This window comes from Artemia franciscana, unplaced genomic scaffold, assembly GCF_032884065.1.
Source record: "Artemia franciscana unplaced genomic scaffold, ASM3288406v1 PGA_scaffold_50, whole genome shotgun sequence".
Taxonomy (NCBI): domain Eukaryota; kingdom Metazoa; phylum Arthropoda; class Branchiopoda; order Anostraca; family Artemiidae; genus Artemia; species Artemia franciscana.
In genome coordinates, this window is record NW_027062691.1 from 63,805 (window position 1) to 83,712 (window position 19,908).

A 19,908-nucleotide genomic window follows, 5' to 3' on the forward strand; every position below is an offset into this window, starting at 1 on the left:
ACCAGAGTTACTTTGTAGCAGGATACATCATACATAATCAATTTACCTTAACAAATTATGCAAGTAGAAATGCCAGAACAATCCAGTCAAGTTGTGCAAACAAAAGGAGCTAGCGATCCCAAGTCTTCTGATATATTACAAATCGCCATTGATTTGATATTACAACCTGCAGAGGAATTGCAGCCAGATGAAGGTGATGACGAATATTTATTCAGAGATCTACAAAGCATCTTTGATCCAATAGAAGGCAGTGGAATTGAATTGAAGCCAACTAAATCTCATGAAGAGTTACTAAAAGAGCGAACCAGCGCGGATGATCTTAATGGCTTGGAAGGCAGTGCACATAAAATGAAACCACCAAAAAGTGAGGGAGATTTGCTAAGAGATCAGCTAAATGATTTGCTAAATGATATTAGCAATTTCGAAGATGATGGGGATAAATTGAAGCCACCAAAAGCATATGATGAAAATCATTGTGATGGTGAATTTGATAGTTCACGTGAAAACAAAGATATGATGGCTCAGGGAACATGTCAAAAAAGGAAATTACTATCAAACCACATTGAATACCATTTAAATGAACTTTCTTCAAATACTGAAATCGACCTTCAGCCACTAAAGAAAAAACAGAAGGGTACAGCTACTCAAGAAAAGAGTCAACAAAGGAAGTCAAATAGTTGCCTGAATGATAAAGAAGAGAAACCCTTACTAGAAAAAAGACCAAGGCAGGCAGAAGCCGCTAAGAAGTACAGAATTAATAGAACGGTTGACAGGAGACTTTTAGAGGAAGATATTAGTACATATGAAAAGGAAATCGCGGCATTAGAAAAAGAGATAAGCAATTATAAGCGTCCCTTTTCTAGTCCTGTAGTGACGGAGCAGAATGGCGCGGCATTAGAAAATCATTGTGATAGTGAGTTTGATAGTAAACGTGAAAACAAAGATATGATGGCTCAGGGAACATGTCAAAAAAGGAAATTACCATCAAACCACATTGAATACCATGTAGATGATCTTTCTTCAAATACTGAAATCGAACTTCAGCCACTAAACAAAAAACAGAAGGCTACAGCTATTCAGGAAAAGAGTCAACAAAGGAAGTCAAATAGTTGCCTGAATGATAAAGAAGAGAAATCCTTACTAGAAAAAAGACCAAGGTGGGTGAAAGCCTCTAAGAAGTACAGAATTAATAAAACGGTTGACAGGAGACTTTTAATGGAAGATATTCATACATATGAAAAGGAAATCGCGGCATTAGAAAAAGAGATAAGCAATTATAAGCGTCCCTTTTCTAGTCCTGTAGTGACGCAGCAGAATGTATCTCTCTTAGTTAATAAGGAACCCGAACCCCAAATCCAGCTGCAGCAACCCAGTCCAGCGCTTGAATTTTGGTTTTAGAGACAAGATTATTCAAAATAGTCTGCAAAAGAATCCAAACAAGAAGGAAAAGAGATCTTTATTAAGTGATTTCAAGTTGAGATCTATTTTTATCGCTATCGCTGAAATAGAAATAAAATTATGTGTTTTATTTTAAACTTGTAAAATTTTTTGTTGAGGTTTAAAAGTTACCCTAGGAGCTAACACATCCTTTAGTACACCAAATATTGGATAGTTTTGGAAGTTATATTCGAAAATGATCCAAGAGATAGTTTTTACGACTGTTTCCAAGTAACTCCATTCGGATGTTAGACTAAAGCACCGAACGTAATAAAAGCTAGGATAAAATGCAGTAAAAACAAGGAAAGTAATGTTTTTCAAGTAGAAAGGATTTTCCCCATCTAGATCCCCTTTTCCCTTGCCCTAGGATTTGGATAGATTAGTCTACGATTTCTTTAATCACCGGCATCTCTGCTGTCCTAAGGGACAGTGGACATCAATCAGATGTCCTAAGGGGCAACAAATGGACCAGATATCAAAAACAGTTCTAGCACTGGCGATGGTAGGTATCCAATCACTATCGACTTAAAAAAGGACTAGAACTCTAAATTTTAAATCGAATGTACATCCTTTAAAGTTTCTAAGACCATGAGGTGGAGGCTGGGGACGAGAAAGGGGCAGCCCGTCTTCTCTACGAAATAAATTCTGCTGATTTGGGATTTCATGCTACTGTTTACTTTCATAATAACAGTGTAGACAAGAAATATTCCCGGAAATCAAAAGGGATTATATATCAATTTCCACCTCCACTCCTCTCTTTTTTAAAACTAATTCTGTAATTATCAAAAGGCTCAATTAGAGTTACAATTATTTGTTATTAAAATGCATACTTCGAGGTATCTGCCCCTCTCCCTAATTTCAAAATGATCAAACAACACAACAGTAAAGATTTCATACTCTTAGTTATAAATATTTGGAACTGTGTACTTTTTGCCAAAGAAAGATCATAGATATGTTTTTTGTTTTTTTTTTCAGGGATGATCGTGTTGAATCAAAGGTCCTGGAAGATCGAGGGAGGGCTCACTCAAACAAAAAATAAAAGTTTAACTGCCCTTTTAAGCGATCAAATAGATATGAGGGCAACTAGACCCTTCTCATGCCCCTCTTCCCCATAAGATATCCGAATGAAATTTGGAGATAGCCACTTTCTTCATTATAATTGAAAGGCCCAATAAATCTTTAGCGATGAAATGACCCCTCTCTTCCCATCCCATTCCCTAGGGAAAGGCCTGTAAGTATTGCAATTTGTCCGTTATTTACAGATAGTATTTGTTATTGAGAAAAATACAGACATTTTTTGCGAGGGGGAGGGATTTCCTTGGGGAAAATTTTCTATGAGGAGGAAATTTTCTGGGAGGAATTTCCCTGAATTCGTAAACAGTTTAATTCTAATTTGTCTGTGTTTTTCTTTAGATGCACAAGTTTACACATGGAGAGAAGGTTATGGGGTACATTTTCAGCGGGTATCAAATTCTCAGGCGGGATTTTGCCGTGGAAAAAGGTGGTAATGTCCACAGAGGTGCTGCAGGGTGACGTCACCCTTAGTTTCTGGTGCTTAATTTATTGCTTTATTTAACTAAATGGATGTGCTTCACAACATTGTGATGTATTATTAAATAGGAGCGGTATGTCATTGTGTGTATGGGGGAGGGGGAGGTAAGATGCCTAAGCGAATACTTTGTTTAATAATCATATGAAAAAAAACATTGCGACAATGATAGTCATCCCTGATGAAAAAAAACCTTCAATTATTTATCAGGACGAAGGCATGAAATATCAAAATCTACTTAAAAGGGCATCGTTTCCTCGGATTTCAAGGTAGATTCCTCGAACCAACCTCTTTTTGGGATATCCCCCATGGAAACTACTAGGGGGCATCCTTCATAATAATTACTGAAAAATTATATACCACCGTAGGTAATTTTATCAAACCTCACACGAATAAACTTAGTTAAATGAAGCTGAAAACCAATATATATTTTGACCGTTTATTTTGTATGGACTTCGTGCATCTTCAAAATCGTGTGCTCCACTGCGCAATATTACTGCCTCTGAAAAGCTCAACGGGTGGTTTTTGGTAATTTGAAATTAATTACCTATCTCGTAATATTAGCTCCATGGCTTTATAGCACCCTTTGGGACAAAATTGTGGTTTGACACCACAAAATACCACTCCACTATAGCACAATCTTATGTTGTTACTTAAATAGGTGACTAGAACTTTCAGTTTCCTTTCTAATGAACATCCAGGATTATCTGGAGGAATATGCGGGGGAGAAATTACCCGATTGGGAATTTTTCGTGGGTGGGGGAAGGGTGCCTAACACCGTGTAGCATGCTGTTTTACGCATCTTTTCTCAGTGATGTTTTTTTTTTCTTTCTCTCTACTTTGAAAATTGATAAAAATCCTCGGCTTTCCCCTTTTACATTTTTGTTCACTGGCGCCACCAGTATTGCTGTCACAAATTTTCACATATAAGCTCAAAAACTTTTGATTACTTGATGACCCACCCAATACGTATTACTATTTACAACCGTGCTATTATTAAACTTGATAAATTTTGTCATGAGGCTTGCAAAAAGCAACAACATGTCTCGTGCATAGTCAGAAGATTTTATTTTGAGACACAATCTTCGAAGAAGCTTGAAACCCTTGCTGTAAATGCTATCTTTTTGCAGTAGGGTCTCGTGCGACATCCTCGAACAGCTGATTGCAGGGATGGCTACAAAATTAGTGTTTGGAAGGTGTACCAACAGATCTTGCGCTCCCGTGTTGTTCTTCGCCTATCTGCCTCTTTAATTAGTGCAACTTTTGACCTTCTGGAGGAGGGTACACGTGTCCCTCAAACCAACCCTAGATCCCCCTAACTGATTGAACCAGAAATTTTATAATCAAATTACGATAGAAGGTCTAATGCATAGCTGGCTTGCTGGTTAGGTGGCTCAAGCACTCCCACCCACATCTCCCTCTAATGAGAGCTATTAATAACATTCATTGCAAATGCTACTCTTTTGACTGCTTCTTAATAGCGTAGAATCAAAACTATTTGAAGAAACCACGATGACTATAATAATGTGGCGTTATAGCTACCAGCTGACTCTAACCAACATCATTCTAACAACATTTGATAACTATTTTTACAAAACTTCTTTTTCCGAATAAGTTTTTTAAGTTTGTAATGACTGATTTTTAAAAATCACCAAACACCTAACTAATTAGTGCGCACTAATTTTGCTGATATTTGAGTCGGGAAGGGGGTGCTATAATTAATTTTGCCCGGATACCATCATATGTTGCTCACCGCTTTATGAGCCATTGATCAATTTTAGATTTAATTTCTACGAATTTTTCTATGATTTTATACCTGACTTTCGTCTTTATTATTAAAGCCCCGATAGTACTTATAGGGACTTGTTATTAAAGTCCCAATACATTCTTTTACGTTTCTATTGTAAAAAAAAAATCTTCAGAGAAACAAAAGTTTTTCACTCCAAACGCTGTTACTTTAGTATTTCATATTGATGTCAATTTTCTTTTCTTTCCAAGTCGATATCTTTGGAGCTATTTATCTATTGAAGACGTTTCAATTTAAATTGTTTTTTATAGGAAGTTCGTTCGTGAATATATATTATTCATTTTAATACTATTATAGCATTATTCAATGTTTTGTGGTTTATTAAAAAAAAGGGGCTTCAAACATGACTATTTCTGATTAAGCTAAAGAAAAAACGCAGGTTTTTCAAAACGAAAGAAAGAAGCAACAATAATACATAAAACGAACAGAAATTATTACGCATATGAGGGGGTTGCGACCTCCTCAATACCTCACTCTTTGCGCCAGTGGTTTCCAAACTTTATGTTACTACGCCTCCCTTAAAAAATTCTGCCCCTTTTCAGGGATGACCTGTTTTTTGTTCGGCCCTACATGGTTGGTCATAAGGATAATCTTTGGAAAGTTTTTATCCTTTATCAACTTAATATGGTCTAGCAATCTCAGTCTTTTTCTCATTACAGCCCTAGAAAACCGGATTGAAAAACTTTCCGCACAGCTTACTATTTCGGATGCGGTCAGTCAGTTAGGCACCCAAAACAATCTGCAGTCAATTTCTGTCGAAAGATCAAGCAAATCTTCCTCCGTTTTGGGGAGGAAACATGCTTGACCACTGTCATCACTGCAACTTCTAATATTTTAATCTTTTTATTCTTCCCAACTTTTTTCAACAGTGAAAAAACACCCTGGGCAATTCTACTTTTAACATTTTCACTGCACCCAACTTCTTTACTAATAGTACTAGGTACGGGAAGCTTTCCGCTTCATCAATCTTCTCCTTACCCAACATCACCTCTTCACTTTCACTTATTCCCAATCTTAGCAACTTGGTCTTCTTAAAAAATGAAAACCCTTAATCATCAACAATGAAAATCCACTTATTTTGCCAACCTTTTCCTCTAGGAGGCTCGAATCATCAGCATAATCAAAGTCTAGGAAAGTTTTACTTCCTCTATTGATTCCGTGTTTTCGCATTGCCTTTGCGGAGCTCCTTAGGACAAAGTCCATCAAAAAATATCCATACAAACAGGACAGAACCTAAATATGCTAAACCCCTGATTTAATCCTAACCTAATCTCCAACTTTGACCCCAGAAATATTATTCTTGTGTATAGCACTGATCACCTTAATGTATTTATCGGGTATGTAAAACAAGGATAGGAGCTTCACTAAAGCTTTTCTACTAGCTGAGTCAAACACTTGTTCATAATCTATAAGAATGGGGATTAAAGGGACTTGATGACTCGGGAGAGATATGCGTTTTCTTGAAACTTCAGTTAGCATTTAACCGTCAATGGATAAACTTGTCTGACTGCTTTTGCCCGGCTACAACGGTTGCTATGCTATGTTGTAGACTTATATGAATGATATTGTGATAATTGCTTTAATTAATTATTACAATTGAAATCTTGGATACAAAGGAGTGAGTTCTACGTTCCAGATAGTTCCTGAGGAATCCGGATGTGGGTGTTTTTGTCAAGGTAGGTGACTTATACTATTTTGGATAACGTCAGAATGGGAAGGAAATCCAGACTCAAACGCAACCGGACAGAAGCTGAGTTATCGGATCCGGTTATCAATTCGACTAGTAATTCGAGTAAGTGTGTCAATGCGGATTGCCAGAAAACGAATGCAGAGAACATCATTAAAATTTTGGAAATAGTCCAATCCATCTATGTAAACATTGAAACCCTAAAACAGAGTGTACTTGAAATTCAGAATGATTTGGGTATAGTTAACAGTCGTGTTGTGGTGCTAAAAAATAAAAGTAGTGCAACGGACAATGAAATTACAACAGTGAAATCGGAACTTCTAGCTCTACAAAGTTTTGTGAAAGCCCAGTCACAGCTGATTAAGAAATGCAACGAGGAAATGAAAGTGGTTGTGTCCCAGTCTCTTGTTGATGAAAATTGGGACAAGTTGTACAAATTGCTGTTTTGGGGCCTTGATGATGTCCCCTTGAATGAGGCAGTGATTGTAGATGGTTTGTCCCTCCCAACTGACAAGTTGCCACCATTCACTGTTCCAAGAATTTTGTTAAAATTAGGGTGAACAGTGTCCAGGCACGTTTCTTGATTCTAAGCAACACGAAAAAATTAAAAGGGAGGGTTCGGTGTTTATAAGTCTGTTTTTATTAGTGACGACGTTACACCGCGTGTACTGGCTTTGAGTAAGGAATTACTTAGGTTACGTAAGCGTTTGGTGGATAAAGGTGTGGAATGCTGGGTACCTCCTACCCTACCACACAGCATCTCTGTTAAAAAGGACAACCGTGTTATTAAAGAGCCTTGGTACAATGCTAAGAGTTTGTTGGCTTCTTAAATTTTGTTTGCTGCTGTTAAATTTAGTGAGTGTTTATTTGTTATTGAAAATAACCAATTTAAAAAAAAAATAAAACTTGTTATTTTGTCCCAATAATTATGGTTGTGTGATTATGGAACTTGGAGCCGCTGTATTTGGTGACTTGTATATGGAGTCGTTACGGGCAAATCAAATACGGCCTGTTTCTTTTTTTTTCCGAGATGGAAAGTGTCATTTTGTTGTTGTTTGTTATATTCTATTTTGTTCATGTTTAGTTGTTTTTTATTTTTTTTTTTTTTTGTCTTATTGTGGAGATGAGGCCATATTACTTTGTTGTAAAAGTATATGAATATGGTTGATGGTGATCGTGGCACCCCGGGCAACAACTGTCGGAAGCTTCATTTGTGGATTTTGCTAGTATGTTTACGGAGCAGCTCCACCGGAATTATGATATTGGAATTGCTGGTCAATATGTTTCTTGTAATTTGAAGTACCTATTTAAAGAGGGTTTGAGGTCCGGGTATAGTGGTGGTGATTCTGAAGATCTCAGAGTTTTCAATCTTAACTGCCAGGGTTTGAATTCATCTTTTAATTTTTTAAGCGAGATATGTGAACTTTCCATTTTTCAGGTTATTGGTCTCACAGAAACATGGCTAAATGAGCATAACTCTGCTCTCTTGGATATCCCGGGGTATGCATTTTATCATAGGAATCGTCAACTTCGAAAACATGGAGGAATTGGAGCTTATATACGGAGAGTTTAACGAGAGTATTTACGGGGAGAGCTTATATACGGAGCTTAAATTTTCTATAGGTTATTCATTTGTAATATTTATGTAATTTGTTGTTGTCTTGGGGTCACGTAAGGTAATGTATTGTTTATGGTTGTTGGTTTCGGTATATGGTCTCATTCTCCATATTCTTTTTTTTTCTTGAATTTAGCACATTCTCGCAAGCTTCGCTTATGTTGTGCCATTGATTAAGAAATGTTTATTTCTAATAAAATTGTTCTACTACTACTAATAAACTTGGATCAAGGTATGACGATGACAAGACCAAGGCTTAACAGCCTAGAAGGCATTTTATCCAGCAAAGCCTTTCGGAGATTCTCAACCACATTTGATAGTTCACTCTGATTGTTCACAAAAAAAATTATTATATAACCCATGCTCCTTGACTATCCGGATATGGACCCCTCTATGGACCCAACGCTACTGCAGGATCGACGCAGGGACCAAGATCCGTTGTTAAACAGGGTTGCCAAATCGCACACTTTTCGCGTGCAATGCACGCTTTTCTACCTCATTACACTCTATCCCTACACGGACTGGAACAGCACAATTTTGCCAAATATGAGTTGTTTGCACTTCTTTACGAAATGATGATAGAAAAAGTATTAACGAAATCAAGAAAACCTTCACATTGAATTATTTGAGGTCAAAAGATACAATAGTTAGCCAGTTTGATCTGTCCCCCAGCATTCCCAGCCATTTAAGAAGACAAATCAAAGTCAAATTAACAAATGAACATGTGGAAATTCAAATTTAATGAAAAGAAGTCAAAAGCTGTTTGTCCGCAACCATGCTTTCGAGATATAATAAAGAGATTTAAGGTTTATTAACCTTATTATTATTTATGAAATTCGGCGCAGTTATTGTTGGGTTCCGACTTCTTCTTTATCGACATGCAAATACACCGAAATGAGAAAATCCAGTAGAGGAAGAAGAAGAATTATTTAGTGCGATTAAGAATGTCTTCGCCATTTGTTTTCGGGGGGGGGGGCTACTACGGTACTTACTTGACTAAAGTGAAGTCAGCTATAGTTTATAACTAGTTACTTGGACCTCTAATATTCCTTTCAAAACATGTGGACAAACTGGAGACAAAATTTTTATCAAATTATTGAAATTCCTTTTTCTAAATTGACCCAGCTGGAACTATTGAAACTTGAAACAATATTTCGCAACAAATCCCATACTCACTTTGTAGCCAATAGCCTACTCCTTCTAAAGCGTTGAACACAAAATAAATATTATGGAATATTTTAATACGAATTTTACTGCCAAAATCAACAATAATAACCCACTCAGACTATTTCAATGAAAATTTCGGTAAGTCGGATTAGGTCAAATAAAAACAGGCAAACATAGAAAAACTACAGGCACAAATATGCGTAATATAAAGAACATAAAGTCGTATATCGCAAAATCAACATTCTTATTTACATGAACAAAACACTAGCAATACTCGGGTTTAACAATTCCGGTTCCACCTGACATTTATGTCTAATATTCGCACGATTTCACATACTTTTAAATTGACGCAAGTAAAAATGGAAAGAAAAATAATTTAGAAACAGAACGAATAAAACCCGAATTTTTTGCAAAAAATGCATAGCAATATGAGCTAACTGCAGACAACTTGAAATAATACATATTCCACATATATATATATATAATATATACACGTTATAATATACATGGATATCTGGCGAAAATTAACAAAAATAAACTTTGGTCAAATCTAAGTGAGAGTTCATACACTTACTCCGATAATAAGAATTTGTATAAAACTTTTAAATAGTTTGTTAACTTTTTCACTTAACTCGCCGTTTTGGTGTTGAACGAGACGCAGCAGCAACACCTGAAATAAAATATCAATATGGTTTTAACTTATTATAAATTAAGTTTCAATTGAATTAAATGTTTGAATTAATCAAATTAATGAAACAAAAATATAATTAACGAGATGCTGCAGCAAAACCTAAAAGAAATACAAATTTTATTTTAAAACATTAAATTGAAATTAAATTAATTTTAATTAATTAAATAAACATCTAATTAACGAGACTTTACAGCAACAGCAAAGAGAAAATATAAATTTTATTTTAATATATATAATTCAAATTTTAATTCAATAGAATTAAGAAAGTAAAAATTGAATCAAATTAAACTTTAGTTTAATATTTATTTTTTCTGATTTTTATATATTTATAAAATATATTAACTTTATGTATAGGCAAAATAAAATGAAAACAATTAAATAACAAGCTTCATATTATAGTTCCATAAATGATTTCAGACACCACACTGGCTAAGCACGAGAAAATTTAAGAAGAACAAGAGCTAAGAGCTCATATGGCACTTGTGACGAGGCGAGAAGAGCTAAGAGCCAAGAGATCATATGGTATGAGCTCTAACAAAATTCTATGAATCAATAGATTGATTTAAAAAGAGAAATAAGAGGCTTAATGCCGGTCAAGATTTAAAATAAGAGCTCTGAGTCACAAAGTCCTTCTAAATATCAAAATTCATTAAGATCCGATCACCCACTCGTAAGTTATAAATACCTAATTTTTTCTAATTTTTCCTCTCCCTTTTGCCCCCCAGATGGTCGAATCTGGGAAAACAACTTTATCAAGTCAAATTGTGCAGCTCCCTGACACGCCTACAAATTTTCATCGCCCTAGCACGTCCAGAAGCACCGAACTCGCCAAATCACTGAATCCCTCCCCCCAACTCCCCCAAAGAGAGCGAATCCAGTACGATTCTGTCAATCACGTATCAAGGACATTTGTTTATTCTATCCACCAAGCTTCATCCCGATTCCTCCACTCCAAGTGTTTTTCCAAGATTTCCCCCTCCAACTCCCCCCAATGTCAAAAGATATGGTCAGGATTTGAAATAAGAGAATTCTGAGACATGAATTCCTTCTAAAAATCAAATTTCATCACGATCCGATCCGATCATCTATTCGTAAGATATAAATACCCCAATTTTCATGTCTTCCAAGAATTCCGGTTTCCCCCTCCAACTCCCCCCAATGTCACAGGATCTGGTCGGAATTTAAAATTAGAACTTTAAAGCACAAGATCCTTCTAAATATCAAATTTCATTAAGATCTGGTCACCCTTTCGTAAGTTACAAATACCTCAATTTTCAAAATACCCCCCCCCCCCAATTCCACCAAAGAGAGCAGATCCGGTCCAGTTATGTCAGTCACGTATCTTAGACAGGTTTCTATTCTTCCCATCCAGTTTCATTCTGATCTCACCGCTTTAAGTATTTACTAAGATTTCCGGTCCCCCCAACTGTCCCCCCCCCCAATTACGCTTGATCCGGTTGAGATTTAAAATAAGATATCTGAGTTACGAGGTCCTTCTAAATATGAAGTTTCATGAAGATCCGATCACTCCTTCGTAAGTTAAAAATACGTAATTTTTTCTTATTTTTCAGAATTACCCCCCCCCCACAATTGATCGGATCCGTTCCAATTATGTAAATCACGTATGCAAGACTTCTGCTTATTTTTCCAACCAAGTTTCATCCCAATCCCTCCAATCTAAGCGTTTTCCATCATTTTAGGTTTCCCCACCCCAAACTTCCCCCAATGTCACCAGATCCGGTCAGGATTTAAAATAAGAGCTTTGAGACACGATATCCTTCTAAATATCAAATTTCATGGAGATTCAATCACCCGTTCGTAAGTAAAAAATACCTCATTTTTTCTAATTTTTCAGAATTAACCCCCCCCCCCAACTACCCCAAAGAGAGCGGATCCGTTCTGGTTATGTCAATCATGTATCTACGACTCGTGTTTTTTTTCCACCAAGTTTCATCCCGATCCCTCCACTCTAAGTGTTTTCCAAGTTTTAGGTTTCCCCCTCCCAACTCCCCCCCAATGTCACCAGATCCGGTCGGGTTTAAAATAAGAGCTCTGAGCCACGATATCCTTCTAAATATCAAATTTCATTGAGATCCGATCACCCGTTCGTAAGTTGAAAATACCTCATTTTTTTCTGATTTTTAAGAATTACTCCCCCCCCCCAACTACCCCAAAGAGAGCGAATCAGTTCCAATTATGTCAATCATGTATCTGGGACCTGCGCTTATTTTTTCCATCAAGTTTCATCCCGATCCCTCCGCTCTAAGTGTTTTCCTAGATTTTAGGCTTCCTCCACCTCCAAATCCCCCCAATGTCATCAGATCCGGTCGGGATTTAAAATAAGAGCTCTGAGATACAATATCATTCCAAACATCAAATTTCATTAAGATCCAATCACCCGCTCATAAGTTAAAAATGCTTCATTTTTTCATTTTTTTTTTTCGAATTAACCAGCCCCCACTCCCTCCCCCCAGATGGTCAAATCGGGAAAACGACTATTTCTAATTTAATCTGGTCCGGTCCCTGATATGCTTGCCAAATTTCATCGTCCTAGCTTACCTGGAAGTGCCTAAAGTAGCAAAGCCAGGACTTTAGGTTTCCCCCTCCAACTCCCCCCAATGTCATCAGATCCGGTCGGGATTTAAAATAAAAGCTCTGAGACACAATATCATTCCAAACATCAAATTTCATTAAGATCCCATCACCCGCTCATAAGTTAAAAATACTTCATTTTTTCTATTTTTTGCGAATTAACCGGCCCCCCACTCCCCCCCCCAGATGGCCAAATCGGGAAAACGACTATTTCTAATTTAATCTGGTCCGGTCCCTGATACGCTTGCCAAATTTAATCGTCCTAGCTTACCTGGAAGTGCCTAAAGTAGCAAAACCGGGACCGACAGACAGACAGATAGACCGAGAGAATTGGCGATTGCTATATGTCACTTGGTTAATACCAAGTGCCATAAAAACGAATATAATCCCAGATATAAAAAAGAGAACAATAGGACGCAGATATTTCAGTTGAAACCTCTGCTCAACGCCCTCAGTACAAAAAAAGGACCCTTTTTTTCTTTTTTTTAAAGGGCTGTCTTGCTTTATTTTGTTTCATCAGCCGTCTTCTTTTATTTCCCCTTATTTTACTCTTTATTCTCCTTCATCTATTTATGAGCATTAATTCAATTTCCGCTCTGAGGACGGTTAAGCGGAGGTATCGACGGAAATATTTGCACACTAGTCTTTTTTTTTTACTCGCTGTAATTAACTTTCTTTTTCTTCGTCGCTACAAATTTCTTCATTGCTATAGTTTTAATAGATGAAAATAGGGGGGGGGGGGGTATGAACATAAATCACACGTGAGCGGGGGTTTATTTATTTAAAAACAAAAGTTCGAATGACAGAATAACACTTAAACTTATTTTTTGAGATCGAGCAATACACTAGATTTTCGTGCAGCAAATAAAGAGAAAGCCGGAGACATACTTCAGGGTGAGGATGGGTTCAAACCAAGTAACCCTCTTCCCACCTTTGAACCTTTGAAGACCCTATTGGGGATCTCAACAGGCTAAAGTCAACAAGCTTACCTTGTTCTCTAAACCAGTGACTTCAATGAGAGAATAGAAGGAATGTATTTTTAACTCTTGGAAGAGGTCGAGGCGATTCCAGAATCGTTTCTTATCCATTGCTAATGATGTATTTGTACAAACTATTCTGGGAGACCCAACCCACCCCCTACTTTCCCTGGATTTTGGCAACTGAATTTAAGATTCCTTTGCATGAAGTATGGAACCTTATATAACCATTTGAGGATCTTTAACTGAAGAACAGTAAGAAAGACATTTAAAAAATTGTACACAACCTTTTTATCATTTATTACAGAGGGCTTTTTTCTCAGCAGTCTCAACAAATGGTATCTAAAACCAGTTCTAGTCCCCATAACAATAGAAGAATGAAGATTAGCATTATTCTGATTATGTGCACAAAATAAGTAATATCTTTACACTCTTATCATGTACTAAAGAATCGTGTTGGCTTCCAAAAAAAACATCGACAGATATAAGAGCCTCTTAATGACCTTGAAACAAGATAGGAATTTCTAAATTTCCTGTGCATTGTTTTTTGCCACCTCCAGTAAAGAAAGGCACACAGACAATATTTACTTTGGCAGAGGGGGGCGGGGTCATATATCGGAATTTGCTTCAGCTTGTCTCGTGAGTGCGGGTTTTTCTCAGCAAAAGAATATATAGAGATAGTTCTAAACCTGGGATAGGCTCGTGCTGAAAACGGATAACTAGAAATAATCTACCTGATTAATGAGGGGATGGGGGTTATTCCATAAATAGGTAACTAACGAGCCTTTGACACGGCCAAACCATTTTTCAAGATTCAGAACATTTCAAGCATCAGAGTTTAACGCCTTAAAAACACATCCTTATACGAGCAAAATTAAAAGTTAGTTGGCTTCCCTTGCATCTATCCTCCTTTTAGCTAAATATTCTTTAAAGCATATTTCGCCCTAAACATAAAAGTCCAACCAATACTCTTCAGAAGTCATAACACACAATCAAACACTTCGTGGTAACGAACCGGAGTAAGGAGCGACCCAGCTCAATAGTAACCGAAACTCTAAAAAAATGGAAGTTTGATACCAATACATATATATCAAAAGAATGGCATTTTTATACTGATTCTAAAAATATAGGTTTCATCAAGTTTATTTTTGCCCATCAAAAGTTACGAGCCTGAGAAAATTTGCCTTATTTTAGAAAATAGTGAGAAACACCCCCTAAAAGTCAAAGAATATTAACGAAAATCACACCATGAGATTCAGCGTATCAGAGAACCCTAATGTAAAAGTTTCAAGCTCCTATCTACAAAAATATAGAATTTTGTATTTTTTGCCAGAAGATAGATCATGGATGCGTGTTTATTTGTTTTTTTTATTTTCCCCAGGGGTGATCGTATCGACCCAGTGGTCCTAGAATGTCGCGAGAAGGCTCATTCTAACGGAAATTAAAAGTTCTAGCGCCCTTTTTAAGTGACCTAAAAATTGGAGGGCACCTAGACCCCCTTCCACGCTTATTTTTTGCCGACATAGCTGGATGAAAATTTTTAGATAGTCATTTTGTTCAGCATGGTCGAAAAAACCTAATAATTATGTCTTTGGGGACGACTGGCTCCCCCAAAGTTCCTGGGGGAGGGGCTGCAAGTTACAAACTTTGACCATTGTTTACATAAAGTAATGGTTAGTAAATGGTTACATAAAGTAACGGGTGGTCGGGGGAGGGGGTTACGTGGAAGGATTGTTCCAGGGAGGAATTTATCATGAGGGTAGAAAATTTCCATGAAGAGGCCGCAGGATTTTCTAGCATTATTTTTTTAAATAATATAGATAATTTTCTGGTGGAAGTAAGGGGCAGTATTAGAACCTAAAACGAACAGAAATTATGACGTATATAAGAGGGTTCGTCTCCTCCACACTACCTCACTCTTTACGCTAAATTATTTTTAGTAGTTTCAACTATTTATTCTACGGCGTTTGTGATTCAGGGATCATTCTTAAAGAAGTGGGATCAAGTTGAAGCTTTAGTGTAAAGAGCGAGGCATTGACGAGGGGAGAACCCCCTTATATACGTAAGTTAATTCGTAAGTTACGTATATTTACGTACCTTTGTAAAAAAATAAAAAGTTCTAGTTGCCTCAAAAATTGGAGTGCAACTAAGCCTCCTCCCACACCTTTTTTTTTTCAAAAACGTCCGGTCAAAACTATGACAAAAACAATTAGCAAAAAAAATAATATTAATATGCAAATTTCGTTTTTATTATTCATGTACCCAACTTCAAAACCTGCATTAATTCAAAAACGTTTAGAAATTAAATAAAAAAAAAAGTTTTAACTGCAAGAAAGAAGCGACATTAAAACTTAAGACGAACAGAAATTATTCCGTTTATGAAAGGGGTTGTCCCCTCCCTCAACGCCTCGTTCTTTACGCTAAAGTTTTTTTTAAGTAGAGTTGTGAGAAAAAGTTAGCGTAAAGAGCAAGGCATTGAGGAGGAGACAACCCCTTTCATAAACGGAATAATTTCTGTTCGTTTTAAGTTTTAATGTCGGTCTTTACTTGCAGTTAACAAACTTGTTGTTTTTTTTTTTTTTTTTTTTTTTCATTTAATATGAATCCTGAGTCATGCACACAATAAGGATGCTACAACGTTGGAGGCATTAAATTTCTGATTTCACAGCTGCCCTAAACAACTTCCATATGTAAATAAATATTTCTTGATTTCAAAAGCTGAAAACCCCTTCAATAAAAAAAAACAAAAAAACTCTATTACAACTGTGAGTGAAACAAAAATGGTAAATGATTTTCAAATGAATATCAAATTTAGTGACGCTTCTGGTCTCTCTTACAACCGAGACAAAACCTAGATTAGTGTGACTAGTGTGAAATATCACAGAAAAAACCTTATAACTAAATAAATATGGTTTACTAAATTTTATTTTCAAGGAATGGTGATGAAGATAAGGAGAAAATGAAGATTTAGGATTCAATTCCCTTATACTTACTGCCAACTTTATCCTCTACTTTATTTTATTAAAAACAAAGTTTCAAAGTTACAAAATAATTATAACCGTTATATTATTTAATAGAAATTTTTCATCCCTAAAATTTCTGTAACCGGGACAAGTGCCCTCTCTGCCCCCCCCCCCTAAAACCGCATCTAATCGAATTTCTATTACAATTCCATATGATAGTCCAAAGCAAAAAGAAAAACATAAGATAAGAACGCAATAAAACGAACCTCTTTTAAGAGTCAAATCTGGTGTTGACCTTCCAAAAGGTGGATTGCTAGATTTCATTGGCGTGCTTCGTGTTTTTCTTTCACTTGAACTAACGGCAGACTGGCCTCCACTTGCCGTTGAGTCAGTGGAACCTCGGCGAGACTTTCGTGGTGAATTTTCACTATCTTTACAATTTGCGATTTTTACAGCCACAGATTTTTTAACATTTAAGGTGGTTTGCCTGAAAAATAATATTCTTAAAAATAACTTTCGTGGTGAATTTTCACTATCTTTACAGCCACAGATTTTTTAACATTTAAGGTGGTTTGCCTGAAAATAACATTCTTAAAAATAACTTTCGTGGTGAATTTTCACTATCTTTACAATTTACGATTTTTACAGCCACAGATTTTTTAACATTTAAGGTGGTTTGCCTGACAAATAACATTCTTAAAAATAACTTTGGTGGTGAATTTTCACTATCTTTACAATTTGCGATTTTTTCAGCCACAGATTTTTTAACATTTAAGGTGGTTTGCCTGAAAAATAACATTCTTTAGATGAAAATAGCTTTAAACTGTAAATTAAGTATTTGCTCGCGGCACATTTCCGTGTGCTTTTCCTACAATTTATTAGGTATTTAGCTCCGGCTATTTGGAATGATATCCCAGCTGGCATTAGGGAGGCAGAACATTTTGGGTCGTTTAAAGTAAAATTAAAAAAACATTTATTGGGAGTGGGGAATTAATTTTTTTTTTATGTATATATTATTATTGTTAACCTTTTTTATGCATATTCTGGTATTAAGGGGTAATTGTGTGAGAGTATTTTTGTCCTTCTTTAATATTTGTTTTTTTAATTAATTAGGTTGAGAATTAGAGGATTACAGCCGTCCAACATCAGGCTGTTTGAGCCTTCCCCCGGCGGTTGTGTGTATTTATAGTTTTTGTAATTTAGCAGTTAGTAAAGAGTTCATTAATTCATTAATTCAAATACATTTGCAAGGCTTTTAACCCATCTACTGCAACAAGGATTCTATTTGATAAGCGTGTGCCACATATCAGCTGATAGGAACATTATTACGCCTGTTGTAAAACTAAAGGAGTACTGCAATTAGGCGACAAACTTCAGAGTAAATTAGAAGTAGTTTATAATAGTTATAAGAATTAAACAAATGGCAAAACCATACAGTCAAGATTTTCATCGTACAAAAATTCACAGAATCATATAAATGAATATTAAGAAGCAGCATAAAGAATATTAACTCTGCCAGATGCAATTTTTCAGATGGAGAAAAATAATATTAAGGGCCCAAAATGTACTTGTCAGACGACAAAATTTATTATATGTTGCTCTGTGTCACTAAAACCGTGTATATCTGTATATAAACCCACTGTCATACGATTCTAATATTAGCATTTCAGGCCTGACAGTAGTATCAGCAGACAAGACAACTGACGAATAGTTTAATTGTCTACTATATCCCTAGAAGAGCCATCTAACATAATGCCCCCTTGCCACCATAGATGCCATCTAACATAAACTGAAATACTTAAATATTTCAGTTTGAAATACTTGAAACTTGTCATTCTTAGGGGTCTAGAGTATTTCACATGATGCTATGGACTGCGGATGTTGTTATTCGTTAGTGATTAATATTTAGATGAGTTAATATTAATCGCAAAAATATTTTCGACGTAATACCTTAAATTAGGTAGTTTTTTTTCTTTTGCTTTTAAATAAAAGTTCAAATTGGGATAAGTCCTTTTATTAGACATTGAAAACATATACAAAAAATCTGGATATTTCGACCCCATACATCAGTGATCGAAATATCCAGATTTTGTGGATATGTTTTCACTGTTTAATAAAAGGAGCTTTTATTTATTCCTCGCACAAATAACCTTCGCAACACAAACTTATTCGATGTTAAGAGAAATAGGTATTAAGATCTTCACCTAGGGAAGGAACAGCTATCAGTCTTCAAGAAAATATAACATTTAAGTGGGTTTTTGTGCTTCCATTTTTTTATTTTGCGCTATGTCCAAAACATATAAAACTAAAGGAGAGCCTTGAGGCTTTTTAGAAGATGTACTGGCCACAATAATTTGGCTAAACCTAAACATGAGTGAAAAAAGAAATCTTATATTTAATTTCAAATTAAAATTTTCGACATGAATTTTATATTTTCAAATGTCTTGTTTTTAAAGTTCTGTTTTTGAAATGCATATTTAAATTTATATGATTTGGAATTGGCATAGCAATGCATCCATCTAGTTGCGACTAGGTAGGCAGCTTAGCATCCCCAGTGTAAAACAAGGCTCTGTGATTAGCCGACTTCATTTTCAATGATGCCATCCAAACCCTCACTAAAAATATTCTTCTATACCTGATCGAGTCCCGGATTGATCCTAACCGCCTCTACCAAACAGACGATATTCTTGCAATATCAGACGATATCCACGCTCTCCGAAATACAGTTGATATATATTCCTTTGGTCTCAATGAGATCCGCTTCAAGTTCACCTTCTAGAAAACTCAAGTCCAGGATTGATCCTAACCCCCTCTGCCAAACAGACGATATCCACGCTCTCTGAAATACAGTTGATATATTTTCCTTTGGTCTCAATGAGATCCGCTTCAAGTTCACCTTCTAGAAAACTCAAGTCCAGGGTTGATCCTAACCCCCTCTGCCAAACAGACGATATCCACGCTCTCTGGAATACAGTTGATATATTTTCCTTTGGTCTCAGTGAGATCTGCTTCAAGTTCACCTTCTAGAAAACTCAAGTCCAGGGTTGATCCTAACCCCCTCTGCCAAACAGACGATATCCACGCTCTCTGAAATACAGTTGATATATTTTCCTTTGGTCTCAATGAGATCCGCTTCAAGTTCACCTTCTAGAAAACTCAAGTCCAGGGTTGATCCTAACCCCCTCTGCCAAACAGACGATATCCACGCTCTCTGGAATACAGTTGATATATTTTCCTTTGGTCTCAGTGAGATCTGCTTCAAGTTCACCTTCTAGAAAACTCAAGTCCAGGGTTGATCCTAACCCCCTCTGCCAAACAGACGATATCCACGCTCTCTGGAATACAGTTGATATATTTTCCTTTGGTCTCAGTGAGATCCGCTTCAAGTTCACCTTTTAGAAAGCTGAGTTTCTTGTTTACGTA

General features: G+C 36.2%; 1 protein-coding gene and 1 long non-coding RNA gene across 9 annotated transcripts in view; one reads left to right on the forward strand and one right to left on the reverse strand.

The window, feature by feature from the left end:
- LOC136041938 (uncharacterized) overlaps positions 1-8,358 on the forward strand; it is a 37,811-nt gene extending 29,453 nt beyond the window's left edge. Inside the window, exon 7 of the long non-coding RNA XR_010621133.1 lies at positions 7,919-8,358. This is a non-coding gene — a long non-coding RNA (uncharacterized LOC136041938). The remainder of the gene's footprint in view (positions 1-7,918) is intronic.
- Positions 8,359-9,319: 961 nt separating this feature from the next.
- LOC136041931 (uncharacterized) overlaps positions 9,320-19,908 on the reverse strand; it is a 66,486-nt gene continuing 55,897 nt past the window's right edge. For 2 of the 8 annotated variants that reach the window (XM_065726727.1, XM_065726726.1), the window contains exons 8-9: positions 16,752-16,972; positions 9,320-9,932 (exon numbers count right to left, since the gene is read on the reverse strand). In XM_065726727.1, coding sequence (XP_065582799.1) covers positions 9,886-9,932; positions 16,752-16,972 — 268 coding nt within the window. In that variant the 3' untranslated portion in view covers positions 9,320-9,885. Of the gene's footprint in view, positions 9,933-16,751; positions 16,973-17,032; positions 17,166-17,190; positions 17,271-19,908 lie in introns of those variants that run through there. The other 6 variants (XM_065726729.1, XM_065726731.1, XM_065726730.1 and 3 more) reach the window with 4 other exon arrangements.